Raw genomic sequence first — 25,092 nt, 5'->3', positions numbered from 1 at the left:
ACTCTTACACAGTCACACGTGACCATTTAAATAAGGACAAGAGACATATCTTTCCTTGAATTAAGTCCTGTTGAATGCTATCCAACCATAGTTAAATGGAGCAGCTAAGCTGCTTGCTCGGATGGTGGAAGAACATTATTTATAACCACTTGTGATGGTAAACAGAATGTTTTATTCACTTTAAGTGCTCAGTGTCGGAGACACAGGGCAGAATTTTTGGGCCCTGCGGAGATCGGGAATGGAAGGAAAGATATGTCTCTTGTCCTTATTTAAATGATCGAGTGTGACTGTGCAAGAATAGCTTGGCTTAAAAAGAGTATAGGATATGGATTTATTGGCAGATTGTTAACAGACAGATTGTTGTGCAGAGTCTAGCCCTAGAAATTCAGATAAAATTCAATCCACGCCGGTAACTGATAACTCAATAACAGCATTAGAGGGTAGGTTCTGGTCGGTGTGTCAGTTTCCTGACACTGTTCCGCCGTCGGCCATTTTGGCTGAGGCAGGTTTGAGGCTGGCAGGCCTGTACACCCCCACGAGGTGGGCAGTTATTTAGGCTCATTAAGAGACTTATTAAAGGTAAATTAAGGAGGCCGACTGGGATTTTCCATTAAGCCTCCAGTTTCCTGATGCGACAGGAAGGTGGGCCTGGAGGTGGGCACCCAGCAGTAGGCCGGGGTGCCAGTGCTCCAGGAATGCCTATGGGCCCTCCCTGCCTGCCTGGGTAGGTGTGGGTGAAGCCAAAGGCCACGCTGTAGAGAGATTCCCCCCCAACAATGGTGGCCTGGCTGCTTTCTCTATTTTTAACTAATTTTTTTTTTTAAGTGGCTGAGAGGGCAACTCCATGTTGCAGCAGCCTCAGCTACTTACCTTTTACTGCAGCCAGGTGCTCCTCTGAAGCTGGAAGGCCTCTGATTGGCCCTCTAGCTTTAAGAGTCCGCCCGCCGTCCTTAATTGGATGGGTGACCTGCCTACATGCCAATTAAGGGGGTGCCCCGGACAAAATCCCCCCGAGTGACTGATTCCCTTGGCGGCGGGTTCGTGACCCAGAAACAGTTCTGGCTCCTGTTTCCCACCCCCAAAGCGAACATTCAGCCCTATCACTTCAAGGCCCGGTGTTCATCACTCCACCATTGGCAGCTGTGTCTCTAAGCTCTGGAATTATCCCCCTAAATCTCTCCGCCTCTTGACTTCTCTCTCCCCCTTTAAGACACTCCTCAAAATCTATCTCTTTGACCAAACATTTGGTCACTGGCCTAATAGCTCCTTATGTGGTTTGGTGTCAAATTCTGTGAAATGCATTAGGACGTTAAAGGCACGATACAAATGTAAGTTGATGTCTAAGTATAGCACAGCCAGCAGCACAGTAAAGTTCCTTCTACTCTTCCCCAACAATGTACCTTATCTCTAACATCAGTGGAGTGCCTAATACAGGAGCAGGGCAATATTTCTATTACTCACACCCAGGGATAGAATTGGACAAAAGGAAAGGAAGACGAGAAGAAAGTATCAGGAGGGTTGTGGAGGTCACAGGAGATGAGTGATACCACTGAAGATAGGAGATGAGGTGAGAGATTTGCTTAAGTTTTATCAGAAGATGTTCACTCACCATGTCTGGGATGTTCAGGACACCCAGGACGAAGAATACATACTTGTTACCCTCCTCTAGCGGCTTGTTTTCGAAACCATCATAAAACTGCTGGTCACCAAGGATGAACTCTTGTGGAAGAACATCAAAGCGGGCTGCTATATAGGGCTTAGAGTGGCCCAGATACCGTCGGGGACGGAGGCTCCTGCGCCGGCGCAGGGTCAGATCCTGGAGGAGCTGGAATCGGGAAAAAAATGTATTTGGAGAAGCAGAACGTGATGTTGTGAATGGCACAGAAACCAAAAGAACGTAACAAGTGTAATAGGCACATCATCTGAAAATTATAAACCTGATTGCATCAAAGATCAGCCAGATAGAACTCAATGGTATATAGGGTTCCCTCAGTCTCTTTTTAAATGTTTCTTTATTCCTTCGTAGGACATGAGCACATGAGCGTCACTGGCAAGGCCAGCATTGTTGCCCATCCCTAGTTACCCTCGAGAAGGTGGTGGTGAGCTGCCGCCTTGAACAGCTGCAGTCCGGGCGATGTAGGTACATCCACAGTGCTGTTAGGAAGGTAGTTCAAAGATTTTGATCCAGCGGCAGTGATGGAATAGTGATATATTTCCAAGTCGGGATGGTGTGTGGCTTGGAGGGGAATGTGCAGGTGGTGGTGTTCCCATGCATCTGCTGCCCTTGTCCTTCGAGGTGGTAGAGGTCATGGGTTTGGAAGGCACTGTCAAAGGAGGAGTGGTGAGTTGTTGCAGTGTATCTTGTAGTTGGTACACACTGCTGCCACCGGAGGGAGTGAATGTTGAATGTTCGTGGATGGGGTGCCAATCAAGTGGGCTGTTTGTCCTGGATGGTGTCGAGCTTCTTGAATGTTGTTGGAGCCATACTCATCCAGGCAAGTGGAGAGTATTCCATCACACACCTGACTTGTGCCTTGTAGATGGTGGACAGGTTTTGAGGAGTTGGGAGGCGAGTTACTCACCTCAGAATTCCCAGTCTCTGACTTTCTCTTGTAGCCACAGTTTTTATATGGCTGGTCCAGTTCAGTTTTTAGCACTCAGCTCTCTTACCATACAAGTTCAGAAGATGGTGGAAGAAGGGAAGATTTTTGAGGAGCCGGAGAGCGCAGAGATCTCAGTAGTGGAGAGGATCGTACAAACAGCAGCCAGTCACAAGACAGTGAATGGCAGTGGGACATACCAGACTGGAAAATAGGCAACAATGGGACAGATCTGACTGAGCAGTAGACAGAGAATGGCAGCGGGACAGACCAGATTTGGCAGTAGGTTATAGTGAGACTGACCAGACTGGGTAGTAGGGACAATGAATGGCAGTGGGACAGACCAAACTGGGCAGTAGAGGACAGTGCGTTGAGGTGGAGAGACTAGACCCGATTAGATGAGCAGCTGAGGCCTAGTTACAGAGGGCTGAATTTGTAGGCCTTGGTGGGGGCGGGCACAGAGACGAGCAGACCCAGAATTTCGTGCTGCTGGCCGGCGTGCCTGTTCCGCAGGACCATCCTGCCCTGGGCCATTTCCCTGGAGGCGGGATGGTGGGGGGGGGGCGGGAGGCAGGGAGGTGACGCCCTCTCCCTTACTTTCCTACAATGGCAGCCTGCTGCTGCTTCAGAGCTGGAGAGCCTCCTATTGGCCCTCCATCTTCGAGAGCCCATCTGCTGACCTTAATTGGATGGTGAGCCTGCTGTCTGGCCACTAATTAGCCAATTCGGGGAAAATCACAGATGAGTGACTGTTCCCCTCACAGTGTGGGATTCTCACCCCCATTTGAGTCTGATGGTCCTGAAGCCCGTGGGGAAAATCCCGCCCAGCGAGTGAGGAGCAGGCAACCAACTTTTTATGTATGAGAATTTGAATATTTTTCATTTCTAGTTATCAAATGCATCACCCAGTGGTCCTAAGCCATTATTACAATCAGTTTTACAGTTTTCAGATGGTACGTCTATTCACCTTTGAGTAGAAGAGGCTTTTGGTTTCTGTGCCATTCATGAGAATGTATATTTTTCTACATGAGATTGTATATTTTTCTCTTTGAGTGAAGTAAAGTACAACACACACTAAGTTGCCCACACTCAAGTCCTGTGATCTTTGGAAATATTTTGTTTAAGTATTAGAGTCACACGGGAAATGTGCAACTTAGGGTTCACACACAGCACACACACTGCCCATGTGACATGGATCTGGCTCCCTGCTCCAAAAGGCTGGGATCCCCGGTTATAGGGCCAGCTTATAACATCAGATTAGTTCCAGGGTAGCAGCATTTAAGCAGCAGGATGCTGGGAAAACATGTTTGGACAGTTATGCAGCCTCTCACACAACAATTATATGTTGGAACAAGTGAAGAATCCTGTTTCACACTCAGCCAAACATGGCCCCACATTGATGGAATCTCTTCATTTGCTTCTGACTTCCCTGCTCCAGCTCTCCTCATGACTCAGTGGGTAAGTGCACCATCCATTGTGGTACTAAGTCATACAGGCCAGGGGAGCCTCTGATATCATCTGTAGCTTGTGCTGAGTTAGCTGGGGTTGCAGTAGTGTGCTACAACTGGCTTCATATCTACAGAGTCTGACAGCAGGAATTCAGCCAAGGTTCAGGCTCCCTAGTAATGTACTGGAAAGAGCCTGGGTGAGAGGATCGCGTTGGGTCAGTTGTGATGACCTCCATGGGTGAGTTGATGGATGCACACAGATAGAAAACCCACTTTGGTAATGCCATATGATGGGAACCTTCCAGATGGTTGGGGAGCTGGGTTGCGGTGGGGGAAGAAAACTGATGGAGAGTGGAAGGAAGACTCAGAGTACTTGCTGCCTGGCCTCTGGAGGTGCAGGGCTGCTTGCTACACTAAACACATGAGGGACTAGGAGGGAAGAGTTTGCCTACATACCTCTTCTAGATCCATTTCGTCAGGGCTGTGCCAGGTGTTGATAAACTTGCCACGAGATTTTTTCCATGGAACCACGATAATGTAATACGCTCTGAAACACATAATGAAAGCATACACCTCACAACTCAAAAAACCAAGATGACAAATGGCACACAGCACAGGAAGGCAGCTTACAATCAGATTTATCTTGTTGCAAAAGACATTAAAACACAACATATTGGATTGAAGTGTACGTGCCTCAAGAGTATGAAAATCTCACCCTCCCCATGCTCTATGGTTTTTGTTGGAATACCACAAATAGATAATGTATGAAAGATAGGGCTGCTCAATGGCCCAATGATAAATGTACTGCAGTACCCAGCACTAAAGACCAGGAAAGTCCAGGTTTGATGGTGAAGCTGTATTCAGTTAGCTGATCTTAATTGGATAGCAACTGGGCTATTAAAATTAATCAGAGTCATTTACAGCACAAAAGGAGGCCATTCAGCCCGTCGAAACCATGCAGGCTCTCCACGGAGCTATCCAATTAGTCCCACTCCCCCGCTCAATCCCCGTAGCCCTGCAAGTTTATTCCTTTCAAGTGGGCATCCAATTTAGGAACATAGGAGCAGGAGTAGGCCATTCAGCCCATCGAGCCTGCTCAGCCATTCAGTACGATCATGGCTGATCATTCACTTCAATGCCCGTTTTCCACACTACCCCCATATCCCTTTATGTCACTGGTATTTAGAAATCTGTCAATCTCTACTTTAAACATAATCAATGACTGAGCTTCCACAGCCCTCTGGGGTAGAGAATTCCAAAGATTCACAACCCTCTGAGTAAAGAAATTTTTCCTCATCTCGGTCCTAAGTGGCTTCCCCCTTATTTTGAAATTGTTTCCCCTGTCCTAGACTTCCCAACTAGGGGAAACATCTTAGCTGCATCTACCCTGTCTATCCCTTTAAGTATTTTGTAGGTTTCAATTAGATCACCTCTCATTCTTTGAAACTCTAGAGAATACAAGCCCAGTTTCACCAATCTTTCTTCATAGGACAGTCCCGCCATCCTGGGAACAAGTCTGGTGAACCTTTGTTGCACTCCCTCAATGGCAATAATATCCTTCCTAAGGTAAGGGGACCAAAACTGCACACAGTACTCCAGGTGCGGTCTAACCAAGGTTCCAAACAATTGAAGCAAGACTTCACTACTCCTGTACTCAAATCTTCTTGTGATAAAGGCTAACATACCATTAGCCTTCCTAATTGCTTGCTGCACCTGCATGCTAGCTTTCAGTGACTTATTGACCAGGGCACCCAGGTCTCTTTGTATATCTACAGATTCTAATCTCTTAGCATTTAAGAAATACTCTGCACATCTGTGCCTCCTACCATAGTGGATAACCTCACATTTTTCCACATTATGTTCCATCTGCCACGCTCTTGCCCACTCACCAGTCTTTCCAAATCCCCTTGAAGCCGCTTTGCACCTTCCTCACAACACACATTCTCACCTAGTTTTGTTTCATTTGCGAACTTGGAAATATTACATTTGGTCCCCACATCCAAATCATTGATATATATTGTGAACAGCTGGGGCCCCAAGTACTGATCCTTGCAGCACCCCACTAGTCAGAGCCTGCCAACATGAGAATGACCCGTTTATTCCTACTCTGTTTTCTGCCTGTTAACCAATCCTTAATCCATGCCAGTATATTACCTCCTATCCTACGTGCTTTAATTTTGCTAACCAACCTTCCATCGGGCATTTTATCAAAAGCCTTCTGAAAATCCAAGTATACTATGTCCACCAACTCCCCTTTATCAATTCTGTTAGTAACATCCTCAAAAAACTCCAACATGTTTGTCAAAAATGAGTTCCCATTCATAAATCCACATTGACAATGCCCAATCAGATCATTATTATCTAAGAGTCCATTTATCACATCCTTTGTGGTTAGCACCGCAGCCTCACAGCTCCAGCGACCCGGGTTCAATTCTGGGTACCTGCCTGTGTGGAGTTTGCAAGTTCTCCCTGTGTCTGTGTGGGTTTCCTCCGGGTGACCCGGTTTCCTCCCACAGCCAAAAGACTTGCAGGTTGATAGGTGAATTGGCCATTATAAATTGCCACTAGTATAGGTAGGTGGTAGGGAAATATAGGGACAGGTGAGGATGTGGTAGGAATATGGGATTAGTGTAGGATTAGTATAAATGGGTGGTTAATGGTCAGCACAGACTCGGTGGGCCGAAGGGCCTGTTTCAGTGCTGTATCTCTAAATCTAAAATCTAAAAGAAATCTTTGGAATAGATTGTGACATTTTCCCTACTACTGATGTTAGGCTAACAGGTCTGTAGTTCCCTGTTTTCTCTCACCCTCCCTCTGAAATAGTGGGGTGGCATTTGCTACCATCCAATCTGCAGGAACCATTCCAGATTCTATAGAATTTTGGGAGATGATCACCAATGCATCCACTATTTCCATAGCTACCTGTCAACACTCTGGGATGTAGAATATTTGATCCTGGGGACTTAACAACCTACAGCCCATTAATTTCTCCAGTACAACCTTCTAATACTAATTTCCTCCAATTCTTCATTCTCCCTCGTCCCTTGGATTTCTAATTCTGGGAGATTTCTTGCATCTTCCTCAGTGAAGACAGACACAAAGTAATTATTTATGTTACGACCAGGTGAGAAAGGTGCCTAGGGATCTTTTACTGTCTTCACCTGGTCTTACTGTAGCAGGGTTTGATTTTTAAACACACAGTGTTTTGAGCTTCCCCTTGGTGAATCCTTGTTCACTGCTTTCCAATTACAAGGCAAAGAAATGAGCACACCAGGTTTTCTTAGGTTTAAAGAAGAAAAGTGAAATTTATTAAAACTTAAACTGTAATTCGCTTAACGCCTACGGATACACGCCGCCCCCCCCCCCCCCCCGCCACACACAGTGTGCGTACGCGATACACACATGCAAATCTGTGGACAGAAAAGAGAAGAAAAATAGAGAGGTTTGAGGCAATCTCTGAAGAGGGTTTTTTTTTTTTACTGTGCTTCGAGCTCACTGTAGTCCTTGATTGTAGGTAGTCTTGCTTTTTGTTGGGGCCCAGTATTCTTCTTAAACCTTGTTCACTGTCGGAGAATTTTCTCTTGGGGTTCATTTATCTTCAATGGATCTTCAGTTCCATGAGAAAGAGTTGACAGCAGATAGGAGGGAGGTCTTTTCAGTCCAGGAGCAAAGAGCTTTGAGTTTCAAACACCGTGGCAAGTTCAAATTCAAACAGCCAATTAGTCATGTGACAAAACTGTTCTGACCAGGTCTTCTGTGTATTGGAGAAGCAGAGATTGGGTCCTTTGTTCCAATATTCTATGCTAGCATGCAAAAAAGGTCTTTCCCGCTAGGGGCCTAGCAATTCCTTGTGATAGGTCCTCTTTTCTTCCCAGCAACATTTTAAAAGTTTTTAATGTTCATGTGGCAAAATAGTGTGTGCCTCAGTCTTGGCAGGTGGGGGCCTGCATGACACTTCCACACCCAGGGGAATGAAATGTGCATTTCTTTACAATGTTTGAGAGAGAAATATGATACAGAAAGACAAATCATGCATTTCTCTCATCCACTTCCATTCATTCATCAATCTTAATGCTTATTAAAAATTATCTTTTCTGGGTGCCAGTGCTGCTTTAATTTCCCTTTTTTTCCTCAGGAGAGTTCGTAGTAGGCGGGTCTATCCTGAACTCTCTGAGTCATGCAAAGACTTTGACTTCAGGGGAGGATTCTTTGTTAATGTCCCCTCTGTTCTCTAGGGCACTCCTACCTGCAGGTATTTATGCAGGATTGACTGCACTTTCCTGTGACACTTCAACTAGGTGAGGCATCACCCTCATGGTTTCTGTGCCCCCTAGAGGTCTCACTTTGTCTCTGCAGGTTCCTGCAAATGCTGTTAGCAACTCTGGTGTAGAGGTGTGCAAAGGAAACTTGACCCAAGTCCGAATGCTGGACCCGGAAGCCGGACTCGACCCGACCCATGCCGTCGGATCCCGTTGGGGTCCCCATGTACTGATGTAAAGGCCTGCCACCCAACCCGACCCCGATGGGTCCCGACATGTGTCGGGTTCGGTCGGGTGGGGTCGGACTTCCAGGTCCAGAATTCGGGCTCGCGTCAGGTTTCCTTTGCACACCTCTACTCTGGTGGGGTGCTTCTTGTGTCTGCATTTACATAGGAGGTTGTGGGGTCTAACTTTTCACATTTTTCGGGGTTGGTTGCCCGGACAGTAGGGGTTTTCATCCGGAATTCCTCCCGGACTTACTTTAACCTGCCCTCTTGGCCACTTTTTCCCCTCCTCTCTAAACTTTTGCCACCATGTGCCTGCCTGTCCCCTTTACCTCTCGGCGGGGGTCCCTTACAGTTCACCAGCCCTCTGCTGGAGGGTCCTCCAAACACCGGTACAGGACTTAGGGGTGCAGGTTTCACTGTAGGCTGGGGTTTCCCCTCAACCTGGCAAATGTGGCAACTCCTGCAGTACTCCACCACATCTTTGTGGAGTTTGGCCAAACTGTTGTCTTACGCGGGCTTTGGTATTTCGTATATCAGCATGTACAGCCATTGTAAGTCTCGTGGGCCATTCTTAATATTTCTCCCCGGTACCTCTGTGGCACCACTAATTGGTGAACTACTGTCCACTCCTTGCCCTCAGGTCTGTGAGGAGAACTCCATTTCCTCATCAGTACTTCATTCTTTAAACAGTAGCAGTCAGGGACTCCCTCTGCTTTACTTTCAGACTGGGCAGCCTGTCTCACAACTCTCACAATACTGGGTCGGCTCACTGAGCCTCAGCTAGGGAAAATCCATTTAATTGATTCCCTGGGTCTCCTAACATTCCAAGGAAAGTCTCGGACAGGCAGACCTCATGGTCATCTGCCTGCATTGCTAATTCATTCTCCTCTGGGGGAGCTGGTTTGATCATGGCCTGATCCATTACACATTCAGGGAAACTGCAGGGGATCATCTCCTGCCACTGCCCTGTCTCTTTGATCTCCTGCAGTCTTTCTTTCATTACTGGAGGCATCTACAACCTTTAACCCCACCAGAACATTACCTAGGAGCAGGTCAACCCGTCCATAGGCAAACTAGGGACAATCCCTAGAGTCATCGGTCTCGAAACTAGGTCGCACTCCAAGTGCACCTGGTGTACAGGCACAGGCATACACTGTCCTCCAATACCCTTCACCACCATTCTGGTGTTCACTGCACTCTCTGGGGGAAAGGTTAGGCCTTTTCCCAGTGAAAAGGATCAAGTGGCCCGTGTCCCTGAGAATCACTATGGGCTTGCTTGCCCCACTCGAGGGGTATGAGGTTACTTTCCCTGATAACCCTGATAACTTCAGGAATTCTATTAAATTTTCCTGCACTGACCGTAGTAAGCTTCCTGGGTTGCACTGTTACTGTAGTTAAAGTCACAGCTTGTTCTGCTGTGCATTCCATCAGGGTCCCGTCTTCACTGAGCGAATGTGCCCTGATTAAGTTTACTGGTTTCCCCTTTAGTTTCCAGCAGTCAGCTTTTAAATGCCCTGTTTTATTACAATGGAAGCGCACAGGTCTCCAGGTCTCACTCTTGCTCACAGCACCTTCCTTTTTGGCTGGAGGCGGACCCCTCTGTCTCCTGCTTTCCTTTCTCTTCCAGGACTGCTTGGAGGGAGATCACCTTCCCACCCTTTGTCCTTTTTGGATTTGTGGGGGTGATTAGGAAAAATTCTCCCCAGGAAACCGACCTATAAATCGGCCAAAATGGACACTTGCTGGGCTCTCTGAACCTGCCGCTCCTCTACATGGGTCTGTATTGAGAGTGGGAAAGAGTTTTTAAATTCCTTTAACAGAATTACTTCTCCGAGAGTCTCATAACTGATCTGTATTTTAAGAACTCTCAGCCACTGATCAAAAGCCAGCTGCTTACTTCGTTCAAACTCCAGATGTTTGATTGGCTTGTTTTTTGAGGATTCTAAACTTTTGGCGATAGGCTTCGGGTACTAATTCATATGCCCCGAGGATAGCATTTTTGGTCAGTACATAATTTGATGAACTCTCATCTGGCAACAAGGAATAAACGTTATGGGCTTTTCCAGTTAGTGTGCTTTGCAATGAGTGAGACCAGGTCTCAGCTGGCCATTTTAGCTGCCTTGCCAGTTTCTCAAAAGACACAAAAAAACACTTCTACTCTTCCCTCATTGAATTTTGGAATTAATTGAGCTAGTTTTAGCAATTTTGTACCCAGCCCCGAATTCTGCTCTTCCATATGGCTATGCTGTCACTGGGGTTATTCTGTCGTCCCCTAGTTATCTCAAGCTGCTTCAACTCTCTTTCTGCTCATTCTTTCCGGAATATTCTTTCTCTCTCTCTCTCATTCCTTCTCCTGTCTTTCTCTCTCTCTCTCTCTTCTGCCGTTCTTTCTCTTCCTGTTCCTTATGGAAGGATCTGTCTTTCTCCCTCTCTCTTTCCTCAAATTCATGTTTCCTTTGTTCCAATTGTATCTTTGCCAACAATACCCTGTTGGACTCTGCTTCTCACACTGCTTCCGCTTCTTCAGATTCAAGGGAAAAATGGTTGGCCACTTCCTAGCCTTGCCACGTACAGTATTCCCACAGTGCTCAGCCATTTTTCTCAACTCCTCCATAGACAGTGCTTTTAACTTATCCCAAGTTACTTCACCCTGGCTTGGAGAGCGACTCGCTTCAGTTGCAGACATGTTAGTATTCAATCACACACAAGCACAAGAAAACCTGTATTAATCTTGTTTTTTTTAAAATTGATTGGGAACAATTTGGCTTCCCACTTCCAATTTCTCTCATTTGTCTGTGGGTAAAATTCCAGACACTAGCAGCCAAATTTCTGTTACGACCAGTTGAGAAAGGTGTCTAGGGTTCTTTTACTGTCTTCACCTGGTCTTATTGTAATAGGGTTTGATTTTAAACACACTGTGTTTTGAGCTCCCCCTTGGTGAATCCTTGTTCACTGCTTTCCAATTATAAGGCATAGAAATGAGCAGACCAGGTTTTCTTAGGTTTAAAGAGGAAAAGTGAAATTTATTAAAACTTAAACTGTAATTCGCTTAACACCTACGAATACACGCCATGCCCCCCACTAGCATGCATTTGCGATACACACATGCAAATAGGGACAGAAAAGAGAAGAAAAATACAGCAGTTTGAGGCAATATCTGAAGAGGGGTTTTTACTGTGCTTCGAGCTCGCTGTAGTCCTTGATTGTACAAAGAACAAAGAACAGTACAGCACAGGAACAGGCCATTCGGCCCTCCAAGCCTGCGCTGATCTTGATGCCTGTCTAAACTAAAACCTTCTGCGCTTCCGGGTTCCGTATCCCTCTATTCCCATCCTATTCATGTATTTGTCAAGATGCCTCTTAAACGTCGCTAACGTACCTGCTTCCACCACATCCCCTGGCAGCAAGTTCCAGGCACTCACCACCCTCTATGCAAAGAACTTGCCTCGCACATCCCCTCTAAACTTTGCCCCTCGCACCTTAAACCGATGTCCCCTAGTACTGACTCTTCCACCCTGGGAAAAAGCTTCTGACTATCCACTCTGTCCATGCCGCTTATAACTTTATAAACCTCTATCATGTCGCCCTTCCACCTCCGTCGTTCAGTGAAAACAATCCGAGTTTATCCAGCCTCTCCTCATAGCCAATACCCTCCAGACCAGGCAACATCCTGGTAAACCTCTTCTGTACCCTCTCCAAAGCCTCCACGTCCTTCTGGTAGTGTGGCGACCAGAATTGCACGCAATATTCTAAGTGTGGCCGAACTAAGATTCTTTACAGCTGCAGCATGACTTGCCAATTTTTATATTCTATGCCCCGACCGATGAAGGCAAGCATGCCGTATGCCTTCTTGACTACCTTATCCACCTGCGTTGCCACTTTCAGTGACCTGTGGACCTGTACGACCAGATCTCTCTGCCTGTCAATACTCCTAAGGGTTCTGCCATTTACTGTATACTTCCCACCTGCATTAGATCTTCCAAAATACATTACCTCACATTTGTCCGGATTAAACTCCATCTGCCATTTCTCTGCCCAAGTCTCCGACCGATCTATATCCTGCTGTACCGTCTGACAATCCTCATCACTTTCTGCAACTCCACCAACCTTTGTGTCGTCCGCAAACTTACTAATCAGACCAGCTACATTTTCCTCCAAATCATTTATATATACTACAAATAGCAAACGTCCCAGCACTGATCCCTGCGGAACACCACTAGTCACAGCCCTCCATTCAGAAAAGCACCCTTCCACTGCTACCCTCTGTCTTCTATGACCGAGCCAGTTCTGTATCCATCTTGCCAGCTCACCTCTGATCCCGTGTGACTTCAACTTTTGTACCAGTCTGCCATGAGGGATCTTGTCAAAGGCTTTACTAAAGTCCATATAGATAACATCCACTGCCCTTCCTTCATCAATCATCTTCATCACTTCCTCAAAAAACTCAATCAAATTAGAGACACGACCTCCCCTTCACAAAACCATGCTGCCTCTCGCTAATAAGTTCACTTGTTTTCAAATGGGAGTAAATCCTGTCCCGAAGAATCCTCTCTAATAACTTCCCTACCACTGACGTAAGGCTCACCGACCTATAATTTCCTGGATTATCCTTGCTACCCTTCTTAAACAAGGGAACAACATTGGCTATTCTCTAGTCCTCTGGGACCTCACCTGTAGCCAATGAGGATACAAAGATTTCTGTCAAGGTCCCAGCAATTTCCTCCCTTGCCTCCCTCAGTATTCTGGGGTAGATCCCAACAGGCCCTGGGGACTTATCTACCTTAATGCTTTGCAAGACATCCAACACCTCCTCCTTTTTGATAGCGACATGACCCAGGCTATCTACACTCCCGTCCCTCGACTCATCATCCACCAAGTCCTTCTCTTTGGTGAATACTGATGCAAAGTACTCATTTAGTACCTCGCCCATTTCCTCTGGCTCCACGCATAGATTCCCTCCTCTGTCCTTGAGTGGGCCAACCCTTTCCCTGGCTACCCTCTTGCTCTTTATATACATATAAAAAGCCTTGGGATTCATGCTAATCCTGTTTGCCAATGACTTCTCGTGACCCCTTTTAGCCATCCTGACTCCTTGTTTAAGTTCCTTCCTACTTTCTTTATATTCCTCAAGGGCTTCGTCTGTTCCCAGCCTTCTCGCCCTTACGAATGCTTCCTTTTTCTTTTTGACGAGGCTCACAATATCCCTCGTTATCCAAGGTTCCCGAAACTTGCCAAACTTATCCTTCTCCCTCACAGGAAGATGCCGGTCCTGGATTCTAATCAACAGACGTTTGAAGGACTCCCACATGTCAGATGTTGATTTACCCTCAAACAGCCACCCCCAATCTAAATTCTTCAGTTCCTGCCTAATATTGTTATAATTAGCCTTCCCCTAATTTAGCACATTCACTCGAGGATTACTCTTATCCTTATCCACAAGTACCTTAAAACTTATGGAATTATGGTCACTGTTCCCGAAATGCTCCCCTACTGAGACTTTGACCACCTGGTCGGGCTCATTCCCCAATACCAGGTCTAGTACAGCCCCTTCCCTTGCTGGACTATCTACATATTGTTTCAAGAAGCCTTCCTGGATGCTCCTTACAAATTCTGCCCCATCCAAGCCCCTATCACTAAGTGAGTCCCAGTCAATAGAGGGGAAGTTAAAATCACCCACCACTACAACCCTGTTGCTTTCACATCTTCCCAAAATCTGTCCACATATCTGCTTCCTACCTCTCGCTGGCTGTTGAGAGGCCTGTAGTAAACCCCCAACATCGTGACTGCACCCTTCCTATTCTTGAGCTCTACCCATATTGCCTCGCTGCATGACCCCTCCGACGTGTCCTCCCGCAGTACAGATGTGATATTTTCCTTATCCAGTAATGCAACTCCCCCACCCCTTTTACATCCCCCTCTATCCCACCTGAAGCTTCTAAATCCCGGAACATTTAGCTGCCAATCCTGTCATTCCCTCAACCAAGTCTCTGTAATAGCAACAACATCATAGTTCCAAGTACTAATCCAAGCTCTAAGTTCATCTGCCTTACCTGTTATACTTCTCGCATTGAAACAAATGCACTTCAGACCACCAGTCCCGCTGTGCACAGCAACATCTCCCCGCCTGCTCTTCCTCTTAGTCTTACTGGCCTTATTTACTGGTCCTTTGTTCCAATACTCTCTGCTAGCAAGCAAAAAAGGTCTTTCTGGCGAGGGGTCTGGCAATTCCTTGTGATAGGCCCTCTTTTCTTCCCAGCAACATTTTAAAGTTTTTAATGTTCATGTGGCAAAATAATGTGTGCCTCATTCTTGGTAGGTGGGGGGCCTTTATGACATTTAGCTTCTCTGCCATTTTTCTATTCCCCATTATAAATTCACCTGACTCTGCCTGTAATGGACCCACATTTGTCTTCGCCAAACATTTCCTTTTCAAGTACCTGTAGAAGCTTTAACAGTCTGTTTTTATGTTTTTTGCTAGTTTACATTCAGATTCTATTCTCCCTTTCATTATCAGTTTCTTGGTCCTCCTTTACTGTATTCTAAATCTTCCCAATCTTCAGGTTTACTACTATTTCTGGCAACTTTACAGGCCTTTTCTTTTAATCTTATACAATCTTTAGCTTCCTTTGTTACCCACGGTTGACTGCCTTTACTTTTGGGGTTTTTGTGCCTTGAAGGAATGTATAGTTGCTGTGAACTATGTAATATTTCTTTAAAGACTATCCATTGTCTATGCACTGTCAACCTTTTAATGTATTTTCCCAATCCACCTCAGTCTATTTGCCCCTCATACCTTCATAATTTCCTTTGTTCACTTAACACCCTGGCTTCAGATTGACTACCTCACTTTCAAAGATAATGTAAAATTCTATCATATTATGGTCACTCATCCCGAAAGGTTATTTTACAACAAGATTAGTAGCCTTTCTCATTACATAATATTAGATCTAAAATAGCCTGTTCTCTAGTCGGTTCCTCAGCATACTGCTCTGGAAAACCATCCCTAACACAGTCCAGAAACTCATTTTCCACAACATTAGTGCTCATTAGGTTTACCCAGTCTACATGCAGATTGATGTCACGCATAATTACTGTATTACCCATCCTACATGCTTCTCTAATCTCCTAATACCATGCCCCACACTACCACTACTGTTTGGTGGCCTATAAACAACTTCCACCAATGTTTGCTGCCCCTTGCTGTTTGAGCTCCACCCAAACAGATTCCATATTTTGTTCTTCCGATCTAAGATCCTCCCTTACTAATGTACTGATCTCATCCCTTATTATCCGCGCAACACCCCCACCTCTTTTTCCTTTTTTCCTGTCCTTCTTAAATGTCGAATTTTCTTTTGAAGTCATTGATTGTCTCTGCTTCCACCATCCTTGTGGGAAGTGTTACCACCACCGCGTAAAAAAGTTCTTCCTCATATTCCCCCTGCATCGTTTGCCCAAAACCTTCAATCTGTGTCCCTTAGTCATGGTAATGGGAAACGTTTTTCCTTGTCTAACTTATCTGAGCCTATCATAATCCCATACATCTCTATTAAATCTCCTCTCAATCTCTTTTGTCCTATCACAGAATAATACAGTGCAGAAGAGGCCCTTCGGCCCATTGAGTCTGCACCGATACATTAAAGATACCCAACCTGTCTACCTAATCCCATTTGCCAGCACTTGACCCATAGCCTTGAATGTTATGACGTGCCACGTGCTCATCCAGGTACTTTTTAAAGGACGTGAGGCAACCCGCCTCTACCACCCTCCCAGGCAGTGCATTCCAGCCCGTCACCATCCTCTGGGTAAAAAGGTTCTTCCTCAAATCCCCCTTAAACCTCCTGCCCCTCACCTTAAACTTGTGTCCCCTCGTAACTGACCCTTCAACTAAGGGGAACAGCTGCTCCCTATCCACCCTGTCCATGCCCCTCATAATTTTGTACACCTCGATCAGTCTTCTCTGCTCCAGCGAAAACAACCCAAGCCTATCCAACCTCTCTTCATAGCTTAAATGTTCCATCCCATCACATCACATCCGTCCTATAATGTGGCGACCAGAATTGAACACAGTACTCCAGCTGTGGCCTTACCAAAGTTCTGTACAACTCCAACATGATCTCCCTGCTTTTGTAATCTATGCCTCGATTGAAAAAGGCAAGTGTCCCAAGTGCCTTTTTCACCACCCTATTAACCTGCCCTTCTGCCTTCAGAGATCTATGGACAAACACGCCAAGGTCCCTTTGTTCCTCGGAACTTCCCAGTGTCAGGCCATTCATTGAATACTTCCATGTCACATTACCCCTTCCAAAGTGCATCACCTCACATTTTTCAGGGTTAAATTCCATCTGCCACTTTTCTGCCCATTTGACCATCACGTCTATATCTTCCTGTAACCCAAGACACTCAACCTCACTGTTAACCACTCGGCCAATCTTTGTGTCATCCGCGAACTTACTGATCCTACCCCCCACATAGTCTTCTATGTCGTTTATACAAATGACAAACACCACCAAATGTTAACACCACCAATTTTTTCAACTTAACCTTCTAACTAGAATTCCTCATCCCTGGAACCATTCTGGTAAATCTCCTCTGCACCCTCTCAAGGACCCTCACATCCTTCCTGAAGTATGGTGACCAGAACTGGAGGCAATACTCCAGTTAGGTCCTAACCAGAGCTTTATAATGGTTCAGCATAACTTCCCTGCTTTTGTACTCAATGTCTCTATTTATGAAGCCTAAGATCCCAAATGCTTTACTAACCACTCTCTCAATATGTCCTGCCACCTTCAAAGATGCACATGCACCCCTAGGTCCCTCTGTTCCTGCACACTCTTTAGAACTGTGGCATTAAGTATGTATCACCTCTCCCTATTCCTCTGCCAAAATGCATCACCTCACACTTGTCAGTATTAAATTCTATCTGCCACCTGTCTTGGCCTTGGCTCCCCTGGTGGTAGGTGGTGTGTGGACGGACTATGAACCAGCAAGTTTCTGCTCCTGATTGCTATCCAATGGCTGCAAAGTGCACTTGCATAGTTGGCCGAGGACAGGGTTTGGATGGGATGTGAGGTGTCCAAGCAGAGACAAAGAGAGGGACAGCAAACAAAAATACACTAAGGCTGTATAAAATTAAAACTATTTAATTAAGCCTTGCAAGAGAGCCCTTAATCCCAAGCCCTCTGGCAAAACAGATGAGAGTGACATAGTTTGAACATTTTACGTTAGATGGTGTCTTACATGACTTGGGTCAACGTTGCCACCTCAGGCATCCGGACAATCAGGGTCCCATCGGGTTCCACCTTCTTGATGAGATATGGTTTGCTGCCCAGGATGGCAGGGGCTGTGCGAGCTGACACCGTTTGTTGCAGGCCTCCCACCGTGTTGCCACGGTTTGTCAGCACGAAAGAGTATTCCTTGTCCGGTTCCAGGTTGGTGATCAGTTTCTTGGTGGCTCGCCCATCCACCTCGACAACGAACTGACCATTTTTATACTGGATCTAAACACAGAGATGGGAACAAGGAGGAAAAACAAGAGCTGAGAAGGTGGTGCTTTTAAAACCCAAAATACTGGACAGGGAGTATGGTGTAGACCTGTACCCACACCAAATCCTTACAAAAGGAGTGAAATTGCGAGAAGTAATTAATCAAAGGAAAATGCCATAGCCTTTAAACTCACTCCCAAACATCTGATTTACACACTTACTACAATTTGAGTGTGTTTGCAGTGATGTCAGTTGCCACTTTTGGAATTACGCTACAGTTGGTAGCACTCACCTGAGGTTCAAGCCCCACTCTAGAAACTTAAGTACATAATCCAAGCTGACACTCCAGTGCAGCACTGAGGGAGTGCTGCACTGTCAGAGCTGCCGAATTTGTATGTGATGCTGAAAGTCCCATGGTTCAGACAGATTTTAACAGGATAATGTTCTGATTTTTCACTCTGCACAGGGAACCTCATCCACAGAGAGTGCTCATCAGAGCTTCAGGTGTGTGTTGCCCACGATTTATTACTTAAATGGTCAGGAAACAGTAGGCAGTGTCTGCCCCTATTTCAAACATGTGTTCTTGCTGGGTGAGACTCCATGTTGTTAAAGTGAAGCTGAAAATTTACCCCCAATAGAGCCTGTGGCATTATGGAAAGAAGAACATCGAGCTTCTCCCACTTAAGCTAGCCGATACTTCTACCTCAAACCAACAGCACCAAAAACAAATTAACTGGTCATTCAGCTCATTAGTAGTCATGTACAAAATGGTTACTTCCTTTTCCTGCATAACAGCAGGCACTACGTTTCATTGTACGTAGTATTTCTGAGACATGCTTGAATGCTATATAAATGCAAGTACTTTTTTTTTAATGGGATACGAGGCACCATCCCAAGCTGTTGCTTGCTGCTGGGGATAAACGGATAATTTTTGGAATAGCAGGTTGTACCCAGTGGGATGGCGCAAGGATCAGTGTAATGTAATGTAATCAGTGGGAATGCAAGCTGTGAGGAGGACACAAAGAGGCTGCAAATGGATATAGACAGTTTTTTTTGAGAGGGCAAGAAGGTGGCAGATGGAGTTTAGTGTAGGAAAATGTGAAATTATCCACTTTGATACGAAGATTGTAAAAGCCGAATATTTTTTAAAAGGTGAGAGACTAACAAATATTGGGATTCAGAGAGATTTGGGTGTCGTTGCCCAGGAATCACAGAAAGTCAACATGCAGATACAGTGAGCAATTAGGAAGAATAATGGTATGTTAGTCCTTATTGCAAGGGGGTTGGAGTATAATGGTAAGGAAATACTATTGCTGCAATTATACAGGGCTTTGGTGAGACCGCACCGGGAGTACTGTGTACAGGTAACCTATCTTCAACTTCCTCATTGCTTGATGTACCTGTATGTTAACATCCTGTGATTCATGGACAAAACACCCAAATCCCTCTGAATACCAATATTTACGAGTCTCCAACCTTTTAAAAATATTCTGCTTTTCCATTATCAAAGGAAGGATATACTTGCCTTAGCGGGGTGCCACCAAAGTTCACTATATTGATTCCTGGTATGAGAGGGCTGCCTACGAAGAGAGATTCAATGGAATGGGTCTATATTCTCTGGACTTTAGAAAAATGAGGAGTGACCTCATTGAAATTTATAAATATTTCTAGAGGACTTGACAGTGTCGATGCTGAGAGGCCTTTTCCCTGGCTGGAAAGTCTAGAACTAGGGTTTATGGTCTCAGGATAAGGGACTGGTTATTTAGGACTGAGGTGAGATTTTTGTTTACTCAGAGGGTTGTGAATCGGGCATTCTCTGCCTCACAGAGCTGTGGAAGTTCAGTCAATGAGTTAATTCAAATATGAGATCATTAGTTTTTTGGACCCTAAGGGAATCAAGGGAGACAGGATAGAGCAGGAAAGTGGATTCGAGATAGAAGATTGCCATGATCCCATTGAATAGCCTTGCAGGCTCGAGGGGCAGCATGACCTACTCCTGCTCTATTTCTTGTATTCAACATCACATGACTGACAGAAGGACATTACAAGATTGTATTTGAAAGCAGATGACAGTTACTCAGTGGACGTAAGTACAAGGGTCCCATTCAGTCAGATGGATTCTCTTCGTAAAATAGTGAAGGTTTCTCCTCTGAAGGAGAGTTTTCAAAACTGTAAAGAGATCAAATCAAGATATACAGATCCCCACAGTCAACTTCATACATTTTAGACTTGCTTTCTGCAATAAAATATGTCGGAGGGATGTCTGCGCTGGCAAAAATGCCTTCGTTTTAACGCTGTAATTTATGCTCAGTTTTCCACCATGCTCCCAGCTCATCCAAGGTGCATTTGCATAAGCGCCAACATCCTTAAAGTACATCGCTAAACAGTCCATTCTCAAGTGAGTACAGATAGCGTGTGACAGTGGCATCACCATCATGTCCATCCTGTCTCCACCCACTATCCATGAGTGTGCATGTTGCAGCATAGGTGGTATCATCATCAGGAACAGGAACCACAATCAGTATTAGTGACTCCTTAATTTATCTTTCCTAAGCTCAGTAGCATTGAGGCTAATTGCAGATGTTGTCCTGGCTGAAACCAGCTGACTTGGAACAGTTAGAGAATTGAAAGTGAGATATGTTGGAATGAAATTAGAACTAAATTTGGAGCCTGTTGGGTGTGAACCAAGAATCTGCTGGGATTGAATCTTAGTACCTGCTGGAACTGAAACAGTTGTTTAATTGCTTAGGCCAACATTTTTGATACAGATCCAACAGCACTGAGCCCAAGAATGGGCCAACCTGCAAAATATCCCACCCTTCAAGAGAAAGTTGTGAAATTGATTCAAAAAGCACGCAAATCATCATAAGGAAGTACAATGATGGGGTTGCAGAGCAACAGGGGCTCAATTTAAGAAACAGCAGTTCAGTCAAGTGTCAGCTCACCTCTGAATCAGAAGCTTGTGGGTTCAAGCCCCTCTCCAGGGCTCGAGCACCTAATCCAAGCTGACACTTTATTGCAACACTAAGGAGTGCTGCACTTCACAGGTGCTGCTCTCAGTTGAAATATTAAACAGGCTCTATTTGCTTGTTGCAGTGGATTAGAGCATGACTATCCGACCCGAACCCGATGGGACCCGACGACATGTGTCGGGTCAGGTCGCACTCGGACATACTCTATCACCACCTCTGGTAAGTGGCTTCAATGTTAATGTACTTTTTGGACTTGAAAGGTTGCTTAGTTACAGTTTTTTTAAGCTTGTGCAAGTAAGCAACAAAGTGAAAAACGGAAGCTAGGTTAACTGATGGTCGGGTCCGGCATGGGAAAAAATGAAAGGACTTGGACCGGGTTGGGCTCGGGTTGGATGTGGTTCTGTCGGGGTCAGGTTTCATTTGCAGACCTGAGCCGGCCTTTACAGTGGATATTAAGGATCCTATAGCAGCATTTCAAAGAAGAACAGGGAGCTCTCCTGTTGTCCTGGCCAACGATCCAGCCTTGACGAACACCACCAAAAACAGAATAACCAATTATTCATCTTGTGGGTGGAGATGGCTATTGTGAAAAACAGGAACAGGAGTAGGCCATTCAGCTCTTTGAGCCTCATCCGCCACTCAATTAGATCATGGCGGCTCTGTATTTAACTCCACTTCCTTGTCCTTGATACACTTGCTGGACAAAAATTGATCTCAGCCATGAAAATTTTAATTGATCCTGAATCCATGGCCATCTTACAATTAGTGGGAACTTCAAAGTAATTCTGTTTCTGAGCAGTGATGCAGTATAAATTCAAGATTTTCTTGTCTTATTTGAATATTATTTTTCACAATTTTTTTGTTACTGTTAATTGGAAAAGCAATTGGTCTTTTTGGTATTTTGCTTCTTACAGGACCTGACAGTAAACTAATGTTAAAAACCACTTCCACTGATTGATAAATTCAGTGTGTAGCTAGATCACACATGCCAGGACAGTCCGGAGCTCAATCTGGCCTGTGCTGAATTAGCTGGTCTCAGCCAGAGTTCTCAATCCTGTGCCATAAGCCAGCAATCCCAGACGAAAAGTAGGACACCGTAAAAGGATGAGGGCAGGTTTGGGCTTGGTGGCGATGCTCCTGTAGTTGAATAGCGTGCTGTTGTCCAATTTCTAAACTCACACATAAAGAATGACAAATAGGATTCATACTGGAGGATGCTGGTGCCCTCAGGGTTAAGCTGGACCTCAGCGTGAGTCAACGCCGTCAGTGAGGGAGCTGTCAGATTTTTGAAATGCTTCATCGTCACTTTTTTAAAGACATGACTTAGCACCATAGAAAAATTACAGCACAGAAGGAGGCCATTCAGCCCTTTGTGTCTGCACCGGCTGAAAAATCTAGCCGCCCAATCTAATCCTACCTTCCAGCAGATGGTCCGTAGCCTTGCAGGTTATAGCACTTCAGGTGCATGTCCAGGTCCCTTGTAAATGAGTTGGGGGTCTCTGCCTCCACCACCGTTCCTGGCAGTGAATTCCAGACCCCCACCATCCTCTGGGTGAAAAGGTTTTTCCTCATGTCCGCTCTAATCCTTCTACCAATCACCTTAACTCTGTTCCCCCCGGTAACTGACCTCTCCGCCAGGGGAAACAGATCCTTTCTGTCTACTCTATCTAGGCCCCTCATAATTTTGTACACCTCAATTAAGTCACCCCTCAGCCTCCTCTGTTCCAAGGAAAACAACCCTTGCCGATCCAATCTTGAGAGCAATCATGTTTCCCTGAGCTTGCAGATGATAACAACTGTTTGGAAACAAGCTGCTCCAGGCTGGGGAATAGATCCCCAGGCACAAAACAATTTTCAAATTTCAGGTGTATGTGTAACCACGAACCAAGACAAAACAAGTGCTGATTTTACCAGTGTCCCTAAAGCAGACGACAACTTCACAGCTTTATAATAATCCTACACTGTGATGTTTCTCATCTGCAGCATTAATGGAATATTACTTATGTTGCCCTTGATATTTTGACCGAGTCTGCTGATATCCCTCCAACTGTCTCCACAGACTATCGTCTATCAGGACATCTATTTTCTGACATCTATAGTCGCTTTCTGGTGGTTATCTTATTTCATGGCTAATTACTCAAACTAATTTGGTGTCCCTTGTTCTGTACTCTTCTCTCAAGTCATATGTCTCCATCCTGAGACATTTCACATACAGGTTCAACCACCAACCTCCTTAGACTTCTCTCCTCTCCTGAGGGTTCCAACTCCCTGCTGGGGTACTGTTCCAGGTACAGTCATCAGTCACCCACTGGCACCTCATCTGGGCAGCTGTTGTTCATGTGTGAGCCTTTAGAGTGAGCAATGGTAGGCTATTTGGGGCATAGCTGACTCCAATCCCTTGACACTACAGAGGACTGATATCAAGAGCTTCCCAGCTGAAGAATTGTGGAAGTGATCTTGTATGCCAACATTGCACTCATCCCACAATACTGTCTGCTCCATATACTAAGAAAATGCCAGCGTTGATAACTGCATTAGTTCCTGCATTTTGCCAAGTCTGGTTATTCCCTCCCCCCACCACCCCTCTCTTTCATCTCTACTGAAACATCCATTGCTTTGGATTGTACCAATCCTTAACCTCAATGAAAATTCTGTCAGATTTTTTGCATTAACTAAATGTTTGAAATCCAGTCTTAATTTAAAACAGGAGTGAATGTCGCTGGAAATGGAAAGGTTTTGTAGATATTTGTAAGTTGCTTTAAAAGAATTACTGAATCTGGAAATTTCAATGAGTCCCCTAGCCCATATCAACATAAAGTATTCACATTAAAATTAAACATATAGCTGAACTGAGGTACAGGGACAATTTTACTAACTAAACTAGGGAGTTATAAGAGTCAAGGTCTATGTAACAATACCCAATAAGAGTCAGGGACAATGGAACCGTACCCGTTAAGCGTCGGGGTTAATGTAAACATACTCATTGAGAGGCAAGGCTAATAGAAATGTACCCATTAAGAGTCAAGGCCAATGGAGCTGTACCCATTTACAGTCAGGACCAATGGAACCATTCCCACTAAGAGTTAGGGTAGGGCTTAAAGAGCTAGACTTTGGTGTGATTCTGCTTCCACCATTTAGGCACAGGCTCACCTCCCATCACTGTGCAGAGCACTATGCCTGGGAGTGATCCTTGAGCAAGGTGCTCCTTGGGATTATGTTGTTGAGAGAAAAGCTGATGTCAACAGAATACGGATAACTTGTTACAAATACAGATTTACCTTATACGGAATTGGAGAGTTGTAATGTTCTGGAATCTCCCAACTAAGCAGCACTGAGGTCTTCATTGCAAGTTTTACTCGGAAATTTTTAGGGAAAACTGCTGAAAAAAAAGGCAAATTAAAAGAAAAATGTCCTACAACAATGTAAATAGGCATTGGCTTTCTGTAAGGGTGCCCTTAAACATGGTAGACTGTGAACACACAAGTACTGAAACAGGGCACTTTAAAGAATTTCTCAACCTCTCAGAAATTTTGATCTTTTTTTGTACATATTCAATGTAATATTCCATTTGTTATGTTGTGCCTCATTTCATGACACCATAACTTGGGCTACAGAAGTGCCACCATATACCCAACATCCAATAGGTTGCAATTTTGTGGTCACCAACATTTTCCTGCCCCAACCAACACTGTACTGCTAGTCTGCTGGATCTGCTCAGCTGGTCAATGCTTCATCTGGTAAATTGGGCACTGAAGCAATACCAGATGTCCACGTGACCACCAGGCCTCCTTGGCCAGTGGCCTATCTGTCTGCTACCATATCTGAACTAACTGCTTCTTGTTACAAGTCAGAAATACATAACAGCAGTCATTCCTACCTGTGTGTTTATGTTTGTAGCATGGAGCGTACAGCCCATTGAGGACCATCTCTACTGGGTATGACCTGCTGTCCCCAAATGATGACCTTACCTGCATGAGCAATGAAGCATTCTGAAGCTACCAATAGCTTGCTCTCAGCAGACCTGACATATTTTACCTTGGGATTTGACGCAGTTGACTGCAAGTAGAAGAGAGTGTACCAAGCCCAAAACTGCCCCACCGCCAC

The 25,092-nt window shown here is 45.1% G+C and overlaps 1 protein-coding gene across 1 annotated transcript in view; it reads right to left on the bottom strand.

The window, feature by feature from the left end:
• LOC137351760 (receptor-type tyrosine-protein phosphatase delta-like) overlaps positions 1-25,092 on the bottom strand; it is a 583,992-nt gene that overhangs the window by 147,814 nt on the left and 411,086 nt on the right. Inside the window, exons 17-20 of the mRNA XM_068016566.1 lie at positions 24,267-24,367; positions 17,772-18,031; positions 4,505-4,595; positions 1,610-1,825 (exon numbers count right to left, since the gene is read on the bottom strand). Of these exons, the coding sequence (XP_067872667.1) occupies positions 1,610-1,825; positions 4,505-4,595; positions 17,772-18,031; positions 24,267-24,367 (668 nt within the window). The remainder of the gene's footprint in view (positions 1-1,609; positions 1,826-4,504; positions 4,596-17,771; positions 18,032-24,266; positions 24,368-25,092) is intronic.

This window comes from Heterodontus francisci, chromosome 36, assembly GCF_036365525.1.
Source record: "Heterodontus francisci isolate sHetFra1 chromosome 36, sHetFra1.hap1, whole genome shotgun sequence".
Classification (NCBI taxonomy): domain Eukaryota; kingdom Metazoa; phylum Chordata; class Chondrichthyes; order Heterodontiformes; family Heterodontidae; genus Heterodontus; species Heterodontus francisci.
The sequence above is the reverse complement of the archived record's forward strand: the minus strand, read 5'-3'. Positions and strand labels throughout refer to the sequence as shown.